At 51.3% G+C, this 18,797-nt stretch overlaps 1 protein-coding gene across 17 annotated transcripts in view; it reads right to left on the reverse strand.

Annotated features, from left to right (window-relative positions):
• Positions 1-1,991: 1,991 nt before the first annotated feature.
• The window catches only part of TRIP12 (thyroid hormone receptor interactor 12), a 114,925-nt gene continuing 98,119 nt past the window's right edge, over positions 1,992-18,797 (reverse strand). For all 17 annotated transcript variants that reach the window (XM_045293928.1, XM_030887143.2, XM_045293920.1 and 14 more), the window contains 15 exons: positions 18,054-18,127; positions 17,760-17,959; positions 17,108-17,235; positions 15,802-15,953; positions 15,006-15,148; positions 13,145-13,301; positions 12,042-12,140; positions 9,970-10,084; positions 8,991-9,145; positions 7,935-8,099; positions 6,407-6,571; positions 5,265-5,378; positions 4,111-4,205; positions 2,802-2,905; positions 1,992-2,531 (listed from right to left, as the gene is read on the reverse strand). In XM_045293928.1, the coding sequence (XP_045149863.1) occupies positions 2,335-2,531; positions 2,802-2,905; positions 4,111-4,205; positions 5,265-5,378; positions 6,407-6,571; positions 7,935-8,099; positions 8,991-9,145; positions 9,970-10,084; positions 12,042-12,140; positions 13,145-13,301; positions 15,006-15,148; positions 15,802-15,953; positions 17,108-17,235; positions 17,760-17,959; positions 18,054-18,127 (2,063 nt within the window). In that variant the 3' untranslated portion in view covers positions 1,992-2,334. The remainder of the gene's footprint in view (positions 2,532-2,801; positions 2,906-4,110; positions 4,206-5,264; positions 5,379-6,406; positions 6,572-7,934; positions 8,100-8,990; positions 9,146-9,969; positions 10,085-12,041; positions 12,141-13,144; positions 13,302-15,005; positions 15,149-15,801; positions 15,954-17,107; positions 17,236-17,759; positions 17,960-18,053; positions 18,128-18,797) is intronic.

Raw genomic sequence — 18,797 nt, forward strand, 5'->3', positions numbered from 1 at the left:
GGGCTTTTCATCACACAATTGCTCCAGCGGCCAGGTTGTCCTCCCTCGCCAGAACATGAAGCCGGAGCAAGGACAGAGAAACAAGCTGTGTTCCTCACGGCCTTGAGCTGTGTGAAAGGCAGCTGCTGGGTTTGGAAAGGGTGTCCGGCTCTGCACCATGCTACATGGGCAGAGGGTACCCCTCACCGGGGGTGGGCCCTCATCGGGGTTGGGCAGTTGGCTTGTCTCAATGTTGGGTTCAATGCAGACTATGGACTCACCCAGCCCTGCCACCTTCCTTCTGACAAAACCAGAAAAGCACAAAAAGTACCATCCACAAGCCCTGTTGGTTAACCAGGCCTCAGATGGCAGACGACTCCACCTCTGGGTGTGAGAACCAAGGGCGACATCTGTCACTGTCTTGGCTGCCCACGCCTCTCAATGCAAACAGGACTACTGAGCAAGCACATTGAAGGTGTTAACAGGAGGTACAGCACGTGAAGGACACACTCGTTCCCCATGAGGACACATGAAAGCTATGACCCCCAGAGGTTGCTTCCTGCCGCAGATTTAACAAAGGCCCGGCCTGCTAAGGCCAGGGGTTTGCTACCTACTACGAAGCCTTTATTTGAACAGACTACCCACTGAGAAACCCCGAGGCTGCAGATTTGTTACATCGCCCTGCACAACCTTGAGGGGTTGAAACCAGAGGCCGCACTCCATGTCAGGCCATGCAGGGAGCACATGACAGACAGACATATTCTAATACAGACCCAGCACTGTGCTCACACACCAGCAAAAACATTTAAAGAAGAATGGTTCATTTACTCGAGGATTGTGCTTCCCAGAGAGCTGAAAGGAGAGACATACAGTTGAGAACAAATCTTATTCTCATGAAGCTCACTTCCCGAGACAGCTCGGACGCGATGCTCAGGCTCAAGCGCTGGGGTCTTCCGTTCCCAGGGCAGGCCTGCTCCACCCCACTCAGGGGGTTGTTGTGCAGACAAGGCCACTGACAGGCAAACAGAATGATAAAGAGGGCAAGTCATCGATGGTGGCATGGGGGGCTGGGGGGCAGGGGAGAGCCAAGGGTCTCGCCAGCAATCAAATGAGACTCCTGTCTGCAGTCAGTAAAAGCAAGGAAAGCCATCTAAGGTCCACCAAGCAATGAGCTCCCTTCTCGACGTCAGGTCAATTATGCAATGGTTTCTCCTAGTGGTGAGATTGACGTTTCAGTGTCAACCTCAGGGAGGGAGGGAGGGAGTCTCCTTCAGCTCTCTCTCCAGTTCCTTCAGGCTGCTCTTCAGGCTCGTGCTTGGCAGGTGGAATCAACCATGACCAGGGACCATGGCTGTTTGACGACTGTCTTGTGGGGAAGGATGCTGACAGCCGTGGTTTGGGGATGCCCCACTGCAGTCTTGAGAGAGAAGCCACTCCCTTAGCCGAGCGTGGAGGACAAACGTCTATGTGTGTCAGTCAGCACCGGAGGAAGAGTGGGAAAAAAGGTTGTGTTTACTTGGATAGGGTATGAAAACCACAGCTGTTGCTGGGGATGTTCCACATCTGCGCACAGTGCTCTCCCCGTCCCACAGTACACAAGAGGGCGCCCGAACCATTCAATGTTCTGTGACACCAGAGTAATGCTCTTTTCCTCTGCGCAAAGGGGGATATAGTCACCCGCAATCTCCAAGCCCTGCGGGCTGGGGGAGGTGGGGCAGGGGTGGTGCTCTCCTGGAACATTAAATGCAAGCTATGGGGGAGACACCTCTAGTTGCAATGATGGGGGCCCCTATCTTTTAGTGCAACCCATAGTCAGTGCTGCCTTACTTTGTGAGCACCTGAGACCACACAGGAGGGTAATGCTGGATGCCAAAAGCCCCGGGTGCTTGGCAGTCCCAAAGGGGCGTGAGGCTGGCCTACTGCACTTGCCAGGCACGCCCTCTTGGGCAGTAGCTTCTGTCCTGGAGCACACGTCTTGGGAGACTTGGCTAGAGGGACACACACAGCTCGGGTTAAACTGCACAGCGACATTTATTGTTCCAGCCTGGAAAACATCCCTTTTGTAAATTTCACACAGCAAAGCAAGTTAAAAACTTCACTCGTCAAATAAATGATAATTTAAACAAGAACTTGCTAAAGGAACCTCATGACAACAACGTTTTAGGGCCTGATCACTTAAGTCCATGGGGCCATCAATGGATCTCAACCAAGTGTCTCCTCTGCAATCGGCAAGTCGTTCTCCTACAAGACGGCGTAAGTAGCTTGTTTCCCTGACTCGATGACAGCGCTTAGGAAAGAGCCGTGGTGGTGGTTTTGTCTCTTTTGCTGTAGCAGGCAGACCGGCTCCGGCTGGGATCAGGACAGGTGGAAGGACTGCTGCCCTTCCCTAGCTGCGATGAGCAGTTTTTCGCGCATGATCTCAATGCTCGAATAGTCTGGCAGCTTCAGATAGTTCACACACGTCATCACCGAGGGCAGGAAGTCATCAGGGTTCTCTGTGGACTCGAACGTCTTCCGGACAATCGTTAGTGGTGGATTCAAACTCCGGAAGCCTGAAGGTGGGGAGAGGCAGACAGACGGGGGGGGGGGGGGGGATGAGTGTACGGGGCACACACCATCTGCTCCCCTAGGAGACGTGCTCTAGCTCCCAGGCCTCGGTCCATAATCCCAGGCACAGCATTATGGTGTGGCTACTCTCCGAAAACGGCTACTGGTTTTGCTGTACATATCCCCCCCTCCCCCCGGAAGGGAGGTTCTCTCGCTTTCCCCTGGCTGACAACACAGCCCAGCCAAGTCACATGAGTTCCCCAAAGGGCACTCACCTCCAACAGGTAATCGGGGGCTGCCGGTCACAAACTGCAGAAACAGCCGCTGCTGCTCGTTGTCAAAGCCGCTAAGGGTCTCAAACAAGAACTTCACAGCTCGGCTGCAACACAAGCAAACACCAGAATTACTCCCTCACGGCAAAATCCCGTTTATACAAAACCAGGCTGCTGCGCCCTGCCGCCTGAACACCCCCCAACACCCCCCACCCCTCACCCCACCGACTCACAGTTAGGTAGAGGAAGATGCCTTGTGGCCCCCGCCCCTCCCTTCCTCCAGGTTGTTACAGATGGAATGCAGTGCAAATAGAAAGTGGACCCCCCACTACGGTCGAGAAGAAGACCTGGCTTGGGCCAGCACTCTCCTGTACCCCGTCCTCTACATGCCTCCCCAGTGCCACCAAGCTTCAGGGAAGTAAGCGCCCTATAGGAACCAGGCCAATTTTAAAATGCAACCCTCACACCACTTTTGTTATTTAAAACACGTAAGGATAAGCCAAGAAGTACTGCTACCCAAAATCCATGGACACCTTCATTTAAAAACGTCAAACATGAAGTTCATTTCTCATTGCATTCTCTGAAGGTGGTTATTTCCATCTACAGCTGCCCCCCACCCCACCCCACCCTGCCCCCAAGAGCCGTGCATGCTCTGACTCACACTTCATCAAAACAGCTGGGCGCCCGATGCCCTAAGGGGCAGCTCGGGCTCCTCTGAGACGGGGCATTTGGGTAACAGAAAGAAGCCTGGAAGGACAAGCTCAGGGTGGTGGGCTCCATGGGGCCAGGTTCCCAATGACATTCTCATAGGACAACCTTGGTGTCCTGAAAGAATGAGCACATGCACTGCTGGGATGGACAGAGGTCTTTGGTGCAACACTCCTGGTCTTTGTGCCACCAAGGTTGTTTTCGATGTTCTTCACACTTCTGCACAGTAAGTTCTCAGGATCACCTCAGTCCTTGGGGAAAATCCACCAGGAGGATGGCTTCAGAGTCCTAACCCATCATCATACGCTTCTGAGCTGTCCTCTCATTCTTGGATTCCCTGGCCAGCTGTTTCCTTCAGAAGCCCCTGTTCTGATGAGCTTTCTCTGGGGAAGACCCACTAAGAAGACTAAGGGCAGGTGTGAGACTCAGTTTGTCTGCAGCCATCCACTGATCCCACAGACATCTTTAAACACATCTGGTTTGGAATAAACCCGGGCAGGTGTGAACTGGAACCCTAGTGGCAGTACGTTTTGATGCATTCCCACGAGCAGCCCCCCCACCCCACCCCCAACACCTGGACTGTACCACAAAACCCAGCATGTACCTGTCATGGGTGTAACCGTGATCTGGCCGACAGCACTCCATCAACGTCTTGGCATCCCAAGTGTCTGCTTTACTGCCACACAGGAGCTGATCCAGCTGTGTGGGGACAATGGCAGAGTCAGGAGGACAGTGCCTGTGCCCCTGGGTGCACACACGACTTGTCCATTTCTGACCAGGCCGCTCCTCCATGCCCACCGCCACATCCATGTCCCCAGGAGCAGCGTCATTTCTGGGGCCCAAACATCTGCACCTAGTCTCTTTCCTTGGCATGCACTCCTGGTGCACACAGCGAGCTGCTCGTGGCCAGACAGACCCCAGTATCAGCTTTCTACTTCATCTGCTCAAGTCCTGGATGTTCCACTTGCCAGCATGCTAAGCAGTGGAAGCTGACTCCCTGCCCAAGTGTGAAATGACAGCATCCTGAGAAAGGCCCGTTCTGGGCAAATGGAAGGTGCTATCCACTGGTGGCTGGTGTGCATGTGCGGTCTAAAGATATCAAATTGGAATGGGCATAAAGGCCACACAGCCAGGTGCTGCTGATGCGGTGATGGGGTGGGGGCAGAAAGGGAGCACTGGATTCTATCCCAGGAGGAGGCCCTGCGACTGGCAACTCAATTCAACATACATTCAGCGAGCGCCCTAAAGGGCCAGGCCCGCATAGGGTCGAAAGAAAGAGCAAAGATAAAGGCTAATGTTCAAGAGGTTCCCCACACCTGGTGGAACCCCAATGTCTAGCGCTGCTGCTCCGCACCTCTGTGACACCGCACCCCAGGGACTACTTTCTAGGGACTTCTGGTGCCCTCTGGACAGAGGCAGGGGGACAAAGAGGCACAGAGCACAGTGCTCCGTCTTCCCACTGCGCAGTCGGCAGGCCACTTGCAGTCCAGGACGGAAATTATGTGCTCTGGAAATCTTCCCCGAGCTTGAAATCAAAACTTTAAAAACAAAGTAGCAGCCCCGCAGATTTCTCCTATCACTGGGACTGGCAAAAGCGGCCAAGCATGGCTTTGAGGTCCAGAGATACAGAGCCGACAGAGATGCTCAGCGAGAGGGAGCCATCCACAATGTCCCCTGAGTAGCCAATGGGCCCGCCCCACCGCAGATCCACTCTACCCCACCAGCTTCGGTTTTGACCTGACGACAGGAGCTACTCACTTCCTCTGGGTAGAAGTACTGCAGGTGACTGAGTGGGAAGACAGATTCAAACCCATCTCGAAATGAGTCAAACTGCCTGGAGACGCCTTCATTCAATGCCCAGAATATAACCAGCTGCAAAAAGAAATGTGTTTTAGAAACAGTGGCAAGATTTCAAATCTTTCTGCTCAATCATGTGTGGGGAAGCACACATAGCCAGGCATCCTTCTGGGTCAAAAAAAGCACCATTGTCTTTAAAGTATTTCCGAGGAAACGGCACAAACAACATGCCAGGTCAATTTCTAATTTGGCTCCAGTCCAATAAGAAAATGCACTAAAAAATGTTCTGTGCATTGGCATCGAGTAGGTTTTAAAAGTTTGCGATGTGAAACCCCTACAGCAGTTAGGGCACTGTATCACTTTAGCCAGATGAGAGGTCAAGGGAGCCCTCTCTTAGAGGAGAGGGTGGAGAAATAATGTTTCAAGGCTGACAATTACCCACGTGGAGGGCTTTTCACTTGAAAATGAAATAGTTCATCCTAGATCCTGCTTTGCTCTTAGGACCAATAAGTTCCTGCAGCATGTGTGTCTCTACTTAGAAAAATCCAGACATACAGTTACATGGAAACAAGCATGGGACTCTAATTGGCTCACCGTGATTCACTAATGACCAAGCCCTCAGGTATAGACCCTAACAAAGAACATAAATGGAGAAAAATGACACCACCAGTGTTTGGTTGCTAGAAAACCAATTGTTAGCGGTAACTTCCTGCAGCCCCTTCACCTGCAACTGAGCCCCTTGTTCCCTAGTGGGCTAGAGAGCAGGGCTGTGGTCAGAGAAGGCAGCGGGCTGCATGAGAGGACATGTACTGCCGAGCAGATGGACATGTACTTCAGTGAGAACAGAAGTGAGACCTCCCTTCTCCCTACTTCTCTTTTTCAACGAAAAACACGTAACCAGTATTTGCTGGCTACCATTTCAGCTTGAGGGTAGAGAATGAAAGATTCATGAACATCTGCTAAGCTCTTCTCAGAAGAACTAGGTGCTAAGGCCTGAGTTAGTGGACTTTCAGTAGGTGGCGTTATGGTCTCTACTGGACACAAGCCAGCACTTCCTGGGCTTTTCCACTCCCCTCCCTGGAAGTGGCCGTCTGTTCACGTACTCTGAGATACTCCTCTAAATTGTAGATGGTGACGGGGGTGTCCTTTCCGCCTTTCTTCAGCTCGATGTTGGGAAACCCTGGGAGAGTGAAATCCAATCCTAGGTCTTCCACTGAGCAGCCGTTCATAGTCAGGGTTTCTAACGCGTACTGGAGACTCTCTTTGGTCTGCAAATACAAAAGAGGGCCAAGGTCAAGCTTGGTGATTCACTTGGGCTTGATTCCTAGTCAGTGCTACAGGTTCCTCAAGTCCTTAGTGGATTTCTTGCCACCATCTCATGGACACACCATGTCACCACTACAATCTCGGGATGGCATCTTCAGCACCTCAGAACCCCATGATGTCCCCAGATGAGAGCCCTTATTTCCTTCACCCAGTGCACGATAAAGTTTTAAATAAACAGAAAACTACAAAAATACTTAAAAGAGAGAGACAAAGAGAGAGAGAGAGAGAGAGAAGGAAAGAAGGCTCGGGCAATTGTTCAAGGGAGGGACGGGGCACTTTGGGTTCCTCCTTGTGAGAAGTGCAGACTAGCTAGCCCAAGCCCCAGTCTCCACTCCCAAGTCCATGCATTAGACAGTGGTTAATTTTAAGAGCCTGGGGGCTATAAACTTCTCGTGAAAGAAGAATCTGATACACGTGTACTTACATACATGTGTTAAGTTGTTAAACCCTGAGCAACACAGCGCACTGAGCGTGTCCATATGTAATGGTCCTAATGAACTTTTCCCACTACCACACAGATCAAGTCTCAGAACCCCCTGGAGACCTTCCTTCCCGCTAGCTCTCCCACAGCAACAGGGAGGAGTCCTGAGAAAAGTGCAACCTCCTTCTATAGGTAAAGGTGGCTAGAAGAAGGCTGCCATATCCCCCCTTTAAATGCAAGGCCTAGAGCAGTGGTTCTCAACCTTCCTAATGCCGCGACCCTTTCATACAGTTCCTCATGTTGTGGTGACCCCCTAACCAAAACATCATTTTTGTTGCTACTTCATAACTGTAATTTTGCTATGTTATGAATTGGGCGACCCCTGTGAAAGGGCTGTTCGACTCCCCAAAGGGGTCACGACCCACAGGTTGAGAACCGCTGGCCTAGATGAAAGCTGACTTGTTTGACAAACAATCTAAGATCCACAGGCAAAGCAACAAACTCTGTGAATGGACGTGCCTCTGTCTGAAATGCTACAAACCCAGAGTTCCTGCAGGGAAGCCATCATGGTGCAGAAAACATCACTTAGACCAGGAACACTTCAGAAGCTGATTCAGTCAGACCTACAGGGAAGTTCTACCCTGTCCTGTAGGGTCGCTCCAAGTCAGAACGGAGTCTATGGCAGTGACCCTGGTTTATTTTTTTTACTGCTATCACTGAGGAAATCGATCACAGGCTACAGTTATTATCATTCAACAAAAATGATACTCTCCTTCAATAGAAATATGGATGTAAAAATCCTTGGTTCACATACAAATCATTTCACAAGACCGAAGTCCCTGACAACTGCTTTGTCTGGTAGGTCCCTGGTCCTCAGAGCCCACCTGGGATTGATCTCGTTCCAGTCTCTTCTTCTGTCTGACAATGTCTTCGAGGTGATACACTGATCGGGCTACAACTGGGTCGATATCGAACAGGTCGTGTGACGTCAGTGAAGTTTCTTGTCGCAGCATCCACTTATAAAAGGGCAGGCCAAGGGGGAGGTCCACCTGGAGGGGAAGCACAGGGAACGGTTACAGGCTCACAGAGCCGGAGCGCCTCAGTCCAACAAAAGACTGCATGAGTTCCCTCAGAAAGACCCAGGTTTCTTGGTCTTTTGGAAGGAGAAAAAATAAACGATGCACCGGGGAACTGCCTCTCACACTCAAAACTGATGATCCCCCAATTCCACTTAAGTTCAGCTACTGTAAGGAATTTAGAATACTTCAGAATCCCATTTAAGCCCTGGCTCGAAAGAGACATGTTTCCATGGTGCAGTCACATGCTCTCCACAATCCACTTTCCACGGGGGCCTAAAGCACCAAGTGTTCATGGTCTGTATCACTACTCCACCAGTGTGAGTGAGAGTCAAAACACACTCAGGTAAAAAAAAACAACAACAAAAAAAACACACTCAGGTCATCCCAGTCGGTACCATGGTAACTGATGATCCTCTTTCCAACAGGAATTGGAACGTCTAAAATCACGGATAAATGGCCCACTTTCGGATGAAAGAGGAACTGCAACTTTGTGGGCATGGCATGCGAGGACACGGGCTCACAGGGGAAGAGGAGCGGAAGGCAGGCACAGCTCTGTGCACACTGAGCCCGCGAGGGAACTTACGACTCTAGCTCTCCCAACGGAAAGGTACCGTGGCTTCCCTACCTGCGCCGGCTTTCCGAGTGAAACGTTCGATGGTAAACACTTTCTCTGGAACCCTGCTACCTTAGGTGTGGCCCACCAACTGGCAAATAGGTGGGCATCACCCCAGAACTGGTATGAAACTCTGGAGCTCTGGGCCTCACTCAGGCCTATTGACTCCAAATGAGAATCTTTCATTGCTTTGTGTGACGTCTGAGAAGCACTGGTTCCTTTGCAACTGTCACGAAGCCCCAACTCACCAATCTGAAATCCATGATCGCCTTGGCCATTAATTTTCCCAGAAAGCGAAACTTCATCTTAACCTTTGCGATATGAGCTGGCTTGGCTGTCCGACCAAAGGGGAGTGCAAACAGGCCCTGGAGGTTTTGAATATACTTGGTCCCTTCTTGGCTTCCTGTAAAGCGAGCAAAGGCATCCAACTTTAGATGGCACTTCCCCAAAGCAAAAACTGGGAACCAAGAGCGCTTAGGAAATTCACTGCCATCAAGTTGATGGTGACACAAAGTGACACTACAGGACAGTGTAGAATTGCCCCTGTGAGCTCCCAAGACTGTAACTCTTCACGGAAGTAGAAAGCCAGTATTCTCATAATCCGAAAGATCAGGACATGAAATTGAATAGAGCTGGAAAACAAAACAAATAGCCAAACCCACCGCCACTGAATTGGTTCTGACCCCCCAGGGCCAAACAGAACAGCACCCCAGGTTTCTGAGGTAGTAAGTCTTTGTGGGCACAGACTGCCTCACTTTTCTGTGAGCAGACTGCAAACCCTGTGGTTCACTTAAAGAGGGTGCCTTGGAGCTGGGGGTTCATCTCCCTTCTTTTAAAATATGAAATAGAGGGTATAAGAAATTAAGGGACTGACAGCAGACACCCCAGCCCCTCTTCTCTAGGATGCTGCTGTGTGCCACCATCTAGTCAGACCCACTGGGCTCCCAGGGACCCCGTGCCCAGCAGCAACAACCACCTCTTCCTTCCATGCCATCCCTGCGACTGGCCGCCGTCTGTGTCCACCGATGCCTGGAAGCCCTGCAGAGCCGTGCTCAGCATTAAGCAACCCAGAAGCCGCCCGGACAGTAGCAGCTGCACGTGAGATGCACGGGCCACGTGGAAGGGCACCAATGCCCTGGCTTGGAACGCATAGGAACTAAATGGGCTGCAAGGTCTGTGTGATATTTGATCTGAACAACAGCTGATGGTCTCCCAAAGCAGAGTTACCTTTTGGATTGCTAAGAGTCACTTCTTCCCCTCTCCAGAGACCCAAGTCAGCCCTCTGTAGTTCCTGAGATACAAGTGCATAAAATTCCAGTGTAGGCCCAAGACCTGTGCCAACCTAAGAGAACGAGAGTAGAACAAGGTCACGGCTTGAATCTGCAGTGCCACGTGTGGGCCTTGCACACCTTTTGACAGTTTGAACAGCACCTGGCTCCCGGGGCCTGCTACCCAGTCTTGCACACAGGGTCCTGACAGGGTTCGCTCTACAGCAACTAGTTATTTTTGGTTACCGGTCAGCAGACCCACCTTTTCCAAGCTGGTAGCCAACAGGGAAAAGCCCCGAGTGCTGCCTGGAGAACAGTGTTTGGCCTCCCCCCTGCCTGTCACTCTTTGGTGAGTGGTGACCTTAAAACTAGCTCACAGGTCACCACCTCAAAGAAGCCTCCTGCCTGCCTCACTGGTTTGTTTTTTAAAAGGCGCTCACACTTCACGACTTAAAGTACTTCCATGCCCCTCCATCTCTTGTAGTGCCTGGCACATACCCCAAACCCCCCACCACTGCGAGTGTGTTGCGATTCAGAGCCTCGAGGATGGAGCAGAACAAACTCAGTTTCCGAGACTGTAAATCTTAATGCCTTCTTCCTCCCAAGGAGCGGTGGGCCTGTGGAAAGTGCCCACCTCTCTGTTAGCAGTCCAATGCCTGACCCGCACGTGCACACATGAAGAGGGCACCAGCAAGCTTATGGAAGAATGCCAGACTCTCTGCGCTCCATTTTCCCAAGAAGTTTTTAACTTGCCTTGCAGGAACAGTCACTTAGCAGAACTGTGAATAAGCTATGCACGAGGAAAGGGAGGGCCCAGGCTGGCATTCTCAGGCTCCCTCAGCCGTGTGAGACACCCTTGTTTGACTACTATCCTAGTTACTCCTACAGCTAGCCCGTGATAGTTTATAAGCCACGTTGTGGTCCACTACACGTGTAACTCTGACTTGCAAAATCACAAGCACCTTCTATCTGGGGATGTCCTGACAACCCCATCTCTATAGTAGTCTGCACCCCAGGAAATGGCAACCTCCCCATCCAGGGTGAGCAACCCTTCCCCAAACCGTCCAGATCATGCCCTTCTTGCCTCTCACCACTCCCTCAACTACCAGACCACAGCAAGGCCCCACCAGCAGCACATATGCCAGAGAGACAGCCTGAAGGACCACATCACCTCTCTTCAGCACAGAGAGCAGGGACCGGTCTCTGCTCAAATGCCACCTAAGACCTCGGGCTCTGCCCTCACACTCCATTCTTCACTGTCCCCACACGGCCTAACATGTGAGTGCATGTGAATCTCCCTCACACAAAACAGCTCCGTGTTGTGTTCTTTCTGAGCGAGATGAGAGGAAGGGCCTGCAGTGACACCTGACACCCACCAGATGGTGCTGGAACATCATATCTCAAACTATAGTGACCAGGAACTGAGACTGGCTGTGACTGCTGGGGCAGGGGAGGAGACTGACTCCTCCCTCCACAGGGCTCTGAAGGGACATCTTGTGGGGAACGGACTGCACGGTATCCTGGCCAAGGCTGCAGTGACATTCCACACACCTGACAACAATTAACAAGTGCACAATTTATTATGTAAGCAGTATGGTCAAGAATCTACCCTACTTCAAAAAAAGTCTGTTCACACATGATTTTTTTAGACACTGAAGCTTTAAGATAGTCTTTCTTATATTGTATCAATTTAAAGACTACAAACTAACTCTCTGAAGGGAAAAAAAAAAAAAGGTTTTTACTACTTGGACAGCTACAATGCCCCGAGTTTCCCAGGCTGCTACTGTTTGAGGGGGTAGAAAGCTGGCACTCTTCCACGGAGCAGATGGTGGTTTTGAACTGCTGACTTTCCAGTTAGCAGGATGATTCCTGTGGCCTGTAAACCATCAGGGCTCCTCAGAACAGATTATGCAAGAGGAAACATGGGCACCGGAGGGAGAGTATGCTAATGTTTCCAGCTCTTTCAGAACCCCATGGGCACCGACACCCAGAGGACGTCGGAGGCAGTGTGCCCAGGGCCACATGGCTCACCTCGTTCTCATACTGGATCTCGAGCATGGCCCGAGAGCTGCCCAGATCCTGCATCACAGACTCGGCCTGTTTCAGCAGCTCCTCCCTGTTCACAGTACGCTGTGGAGAAAGCAGGGCGTGAGAGGTGAGGCCCCCCATGTTACCTGATGACAAATGGGTGAGCAAAGCAATTCTTCAACACACACATCGAAAGGCCTCAAAGCAGCCAAACCACTGCCAATGGCGGCAGCAGCCTGGCAAACGTGAAGGAACTCGCTCAGGAAGTACAAGGACATGCTTAGCCAGGGTGCACGGCAAGCTCAGAAACCGAGTGAGAAATGTCTGTAACTTAGCCATCACTAGTGCAAGTGTGGGGCTGCAGCTTCCCAGAAGCCTCTTGGGGTCCCATTACAATTAGAGGGCAGAGGGACAGACAGGGAAACAGGGGAGCTAGATATGTATTGGTTGGACCTTCCTGCCCAAAGCTGCCTGCTCCTCTGCAGCTGGAGGATGATAAAGGTCATTCAGGTGCTGAATGGCTTGGGAAAGGACACAGACAGGAAGAGGGGGTCACTGACAAGAGTCGGTGTACATAAAAGGCAGCACCTTGGGAGAAAGGGGGTTCAGAGTCTCGGAGCCAGGACGAGGGACAGGATGGTGCACAATCCTGTGGCTGCCTTGGGCAGACCCCCCCAATTCTCCCTCAGACACCACACGAGTCGGTCTCTTCCAACCGGCTAAGGGAATTGGTGCAGCCAAGAACTAACTCTCGCTGCTGTGCAAGAATGCCTATGGCCTAAGTTCCCAATTGAGGAAGAAAAGGAATCTGTAAGAGAAGGGAAGTCCAGTGGTTGGTAACGGGCCCTGACAACAGGAGAAGCTGCAGAAAGGACTGCGGGGGTGGGGAGACAAAGAAGAGTCACAGGCAGTGCAGGACTAAGAGTGTGACAGGGACATGTGGGGCCCTCAGGAGAGAGAGGAGGGACAAAGATAAACGACATGCTTTAAACCACCCGAAGCAGCCCAGCTGAGCAGCACGAGCAGCACACTACCCCCGCAGGCTGCTCAGCTGTTGAAAAGCTTGGCTCAAGCTTTATCTTAAAATATCTGGGGGAGAAACATACTTTTTTTCTATCCAATCGAGGTGCAACTCTGCTATCTTGAGAATCGGACTGGTTGATTTCTGGGTTGGTGTCAAGTAGTCTCTGCATGGCTCGGTCTCGATCAAACGCAGTGACGTAAAAAAGCATTTGCCGGGTGTCAAAAGGAAAGAAAAATGGACTGGAAGAAGATGTAAGAAAAACAATCTGAATTAGAATCAGAAATCATTAAGCACAAACACGTGTGCCCAGCACGCACGCACATACCAACACCACCGTCGGCCCCCCCCTTCCCCTCCCTCGCAGGCGCTATGGGTTAGGTATTGGGCTGCCAACCAGGAGATTGAAGGTTCAAACCCACCAGCGACTCCATGGGAAAAAGATGAGGCTGTTTGCTGCTATAAAGATACCCCACATAGCTGGGTTCGCTTGATGGCTTGGCAGTGGTTTTTATGTTTAATAAGATGCAGAACATGGCTTTTCCATACAAAGCCCCCATCACCCAGTTGAGTCTAGCTGAGAAGCCCCATCAGGACAGAGAACACTCCTGTAAGGTTTCCAAAGCTGTCATCTTGACATATGCAGAGAAGCAGGTGGGTTTAAACTCCCTATATTTTGGCCAGCTGAGCCACCAGAAGTCCTCAATGACCAACATAAGTAACGGAAATGATCCTGGTAAGCTTCTATGCCTTCTCATTGCTCTTCCGTGACGTTTACCGGGGATCAAACACAAATGCCACAGGTATGTCCTGCACGGCACACTGGAATCCCACTATTAAAACCTGACTGACTGTTCAGTCTTTGCAAGTCAATCTTGCACTGCCCCTGGGCCTGAAGAAGTGTGGCATGCACAACTTCTTGTCGTCAGCAGCAGTGATTGGTCCGGAATCTAAGAGACTGAATACACAAGAGAATGTCACACGGCCCAGTCCCAAGCCAGCCCCGTGAGCAGGGGTAGATCTGGACTGCTGTGATCCACAGGGTTTCCAGAAATGATCACCAGGCCCTTCTTCCTAGCATGCCTTAAATCTGGCAATGAGGAGTTGGAAGTGCAGGGACTGATACCCAGGTCCCCAGTGTGGAAGGAGGAAACCCTCCCCCTCCCCCCACCAACCCTCCAATGCTTCAAATAGCATGCCTGCTATTGTAGTGACTGTCAGTGACACTGCAGGGCAGAGTAAACGGCCCCCCCACCCCCACGCCTCTTAGATTGTCATCTTTACAGGTGTTTATCGCCAGTTCTCGTCTCCTACCGAACAGCTGGTGGGTCTGAACCACAGACCTTGAGACTAGCAGCTTAGGGCTTCTTGATAACCTGGCTACTGAGGAGCGTTCGCAGGAAGCCTGGGCCCCGTGTCACACATGCCCACATCATGGCTTAACTAAGTCTGGCTTTCCCTCTTAGCCTTTTCATCTTGTGGCAGTGAGGTGGCCTGACGGCCTCTTACTAGGGGGAACACGGAGACCACTCTGCAGAACATCATCCAGGGGTGACCTGAACACTATCCTGTTCAGGTCATGCGAGCATGAGGCTAACGTGTTGGTAAAATGGGATTATTTTATCCCATTGCAACTCGTTTACTTCCCCCCTGGCTAGGAGCCACTGTCATGGATTAATCAGCACAACTGAGTGTCTCTGGTTCCGGCCAGGCCAGGGACACCCACCACACCTACACCCCAAAGGCCCACCTGTGGTTCAGACACTACACAGCCCCATCGTACGCGAGAGTCAGTTCTGGCCCCCACCTGTCTGGTCTGTGGGGAGGGGCTGGCGCCACCAGTGGGAACACCACTACCACAACACTGTGAATGTCCGGGCAGGCCCACTGAAGGCAGGTGGCCTTGGCACGAAGGCACAGTTGCTCCAGGGCGGCGAGAGGCTTACCAAGTCTTTCCCAGCTCTGTGAGCCACGTGGGGATGTTTCCCGTCATGATGACTAAAGGATCTTGAAGCTGCCTGTTCGCTTTTGCAGTCAACTTACTGTTGATAAATTCACTAGTTGGGATAATCTCCTTACACATTGCGTTCTGTAAGATGATTTAAAAGAACAGAAGACATTGCCACACATCATGAAACATTTGGGCTGCACTCATAATTCTCGCCCTGTACCACCAGCTTTACATGCAGAGGAGCTTGACTGCACTTATTGCTTCCTAGCGAGCGCAGGACCTCAGCCTGTATCCCAACCCAAGTTCCTGAAGCTTCTACCACCGCTATTTAAACGCATAAACGCACCCGATCTCCGCCCGCCCGCCCACAGCCTGGGCTAGCCCCACGCGTGCCCTCCGCCCCGCACTAACAACAACGCGGGCAGTGCACAGCTTTCATGCAGTGTTCTACTGGGTACACATCTTCAGACAGATGAATTTTGGTTTAACGTACCTAGAGAATACTATTAAATGCACGTTACAAACAACTCCAAGAATATAGGCCAAGGAAGGATGGGGCAGAGTGGGGGTATGAATGGCCTGGGTCAGGAGGCTTCAGAAAGTGCATAGGAAATGGCATGACAAGACCGCTGGGTTTTCCCATGGACTTTGGAAGGCACCGGACAAGGATTAGGAGCCCCACTTTCAGCTCAATCATTGTCATTGCCTGACTTTCCGGTGAAACAAGAAACCCACCCACCACCAAACAGATGAAGCACGGCGTGAACAACAGACCAAGGACTCTTACTCACATCATACAAGTAATACCAGTATCGGCTGACGGCATGCAGAACCCGTAAGAGGAGGATGACATCTAAGGATGGGTCTTCGAAGGTGATGTTTTCAGGTGGTGCGGGTACAAGGTACACTTCTAAAGGGTTTGACACTGATGGGCACACTCCATCTAGAGGGCAGAGAACAAGGTGGAAAGGCTCACGTTGCATGTCGTTCACCAACCCTAACAGAGAGGAGAGACTGCTCGAGATGCCAGCAGGATACTCAGTGCAGACTCAGCTTTCTGGTTCTATCTTGCACGCAAAACAGTACTGTCCAGGATTATAAAGCTTTCCTGTCCCATCCCACAGATGAAACTGGATTTACAGAAACAGATGGTAACAATAAAATGGTCAGAGGAACAACTAAAGAGTAAATGTTACTAAAAAAAAAAAATCACTGCCACTGAATCAATTTCAACTCACAGTGACACAACGAGACACAGTGGAGCTGCCTCTTTGGGTTTCTCAGGTGTTACTTCAGACAACCTCATCTTTCTCCTTTGGAGCGGCGAGGGGATTTCAGACATCAACCTTGTAGTCGGCAACCCAAAATGTAACCCTCTTCGCCACCAGGGTCTTTTCATCATGGATGAGGGGCATTTCATTATCATCAAGTTAGAAAGGCACTGTGTTACGATGGCCTCTCTCACATGGCCGGCCAGGCGCTGTGGCCATATCACCGCCGCTAAACCAGGCTGTGTGTGGGGAAGAGAAGCACCTTGCGGTGTTGCACAGGGAACTCACGCCCCGGGGAAGGACCACGACATTGTGGCCATCATCGTTGTCACCTCATCTGCGTGTCAGGCTGCTCACTGAAAGTTCAGTAGCTCAAAACTAGCAGCCAGCTCCTCAGGAGAAAGACGAAGGCTTTCTGCTCCCACAAAGATTTACAGTCTCAGAAACCGTGTCGACCCTGTGAAACTGACTCAGTGGCAGTGAATTTGGTTTGGTGCTTGTTACAAGAAGGGCTTCAAAGTTCTCAAAAAAACATATGCAACGAGAAGGGTATGCAGTGTCCGCCCCGCCTGCCGTGTGACACATTATAACGAGGACGACAACTACAGCCCAAGCAGTGTGCCCCACAAGCCCCTATCCGAAGCCTCTAGCAGGGAAACATGCCCCCAACCCAGCCTTCAGGAAAATGCTGGGAGGGCCGCCCCCACATTTTCTGCGGAAACAGCGTTTCACAGATGGTTAGTCTGACTACTGGCTGCCTTGTGAAGCGGAACCCCACCCGCAGCAGGGAGCACCGCGTCCTCCTCCTGCACGAGCACGCACGCACCGTGCCACAGCTCATCGTGCTTCTTGGCGTTGCGAGGCGAAGTTTTTGTTGGAGCTGTTTGGGCTCTCCCTCGTTTACCACCAACACAATCTTTACTGCTTTCTTCATCCTCTCTAACAGGCTTGTACCTGCAACGATAGGACAGCATGTGAGCCTTGAGCAAGATGGCTCCCTGAGCCCTGGTGCAAACAACAAACACCAGAGCGCCCGGCCTAAGCTCACTTCTGCAGGAGGCTCACCTTCTGGGGCCCACCTAAGAAATTCCCCAGGGAAGAATGGCCCTCAAAGCAATATAGGAAACAGCACTCAAAATCCTTGGAGACTCACAGGTGGGGTGGTGCCCAGCCCCTACTGCTTGTGGGTCATTCTGGGCAGGACACTTTCGTCTCATGTCAGGTCTCGAGATGCAAACACAGACTGCTGCCATGAGTACGAGGGCCCCTGGTACACACTTCCTAGTGGACGGATGGAAGGGCTATACAGATGCAGGTCCGCAAACACGACTCAACACTTGAAGGGCTTTGAGCACTTTCAGAAGGGGTATTTCGGGGCTCTTTTCCATATACGCAAGTCAGCCACTGCTCGTAGTTCTACAACACACTAATAACATCAAAGTCTACACCGAGCCCTATGGCCTGATGTTCAGACTTGCCATATGGTGTGAGTCTTTGTCCAGATGCCAGCTCTTCCCAGGGGATTGCTCTCATCATCCGTGGACTCCCGTTCGTCCTCCGCCTGAACACTGAACTGCCGCACAGCCTGGTACACGGTCATGTTGTATGGCAGCAAGTGCTCGCCAATGTGAAACTGCAGCCTGTGTCTTACGTTTCCTGAATTCAAGAACTGAGCAGCCTGCACAAACACAAGTAGAGCTGGTGACACGGCAGGCCCCACGTACCACTCTCCAAGCGACTACGGGGGTTGGGGGAGGGGGGCAGTGTCTTACCAGAGACTCGTCTATCTCCTCGTCTGACCCATCATCATCACTGTCTTCGTCATCTTCCCGGACTCGTCCATACCCTAAAGATCCAAGAAGGCTGTTAACCTCCTAGCAAAGATAGCAAAAAGGAAAACCGGGCATCCTGGGTAAATAAGCACTTTTTATAAACTACGCGCCTGTTAACACATTGACCTCACAGCAGGCTGAGCTGGGCAAACTGTCAAACATAGGGAGTCCTTCCTACTGCACTGAAGCAGACATGTGCACTCATCCCTCAAGCAAGCAGTTAAGGGTGAGGTAAGCTAAATGCTAGACAGGAGAGAGGAAAGAAGCACAAGCTCTTGGCTGGGGTTTAGCACAAACAGCACGGGACAGGGAAGCCAGGGCTGGGTTCAGGAGTAAACACCAAAGAAAAATAAACTGTTACCAAATGACAGGCACCTTCATGAAACTAAACTATGTAACTTGAATATTCCAGTTCCTGGACATAGCCGCCTCCTAGGTCTCTGCCCTTTTGAAGGGGCGCTCCGCCTTCTCTAACCCTGCCTCATTAGCTGACACCATGTCAAAGAGGTAAATTTGGTCTTAAGAGACTCAAACCTTGTTCTTTCTTTTGTTTACTAAATCATTTCATTGGGGGCTCTTAGAGCTCTTATAACAATCCACACATCAATTGTATCAAGCACATTTGTACATATGCTGCCATCATCATCTTCAAAACATCTTCTTCCTAATTGTCATTGGCAACAG

Source organism: Echinops telfairi, unplaced genomic scaffold, assembly GCF_000313985.2.
Source record: "Echinops telfairi isolate 266 unplaced genomic scaffold, ASM31398v2 ScPeMD7_3;HRSCAF=10, whole genome shotgun sequence".
Classification (NCBI taxonomy): domain Eukaryota; kingdom Metazoa; phylum Chordata; class Mammalia; order Afrosoricida; family Tenrecidae; genus Echinops; species Echinops telfairi.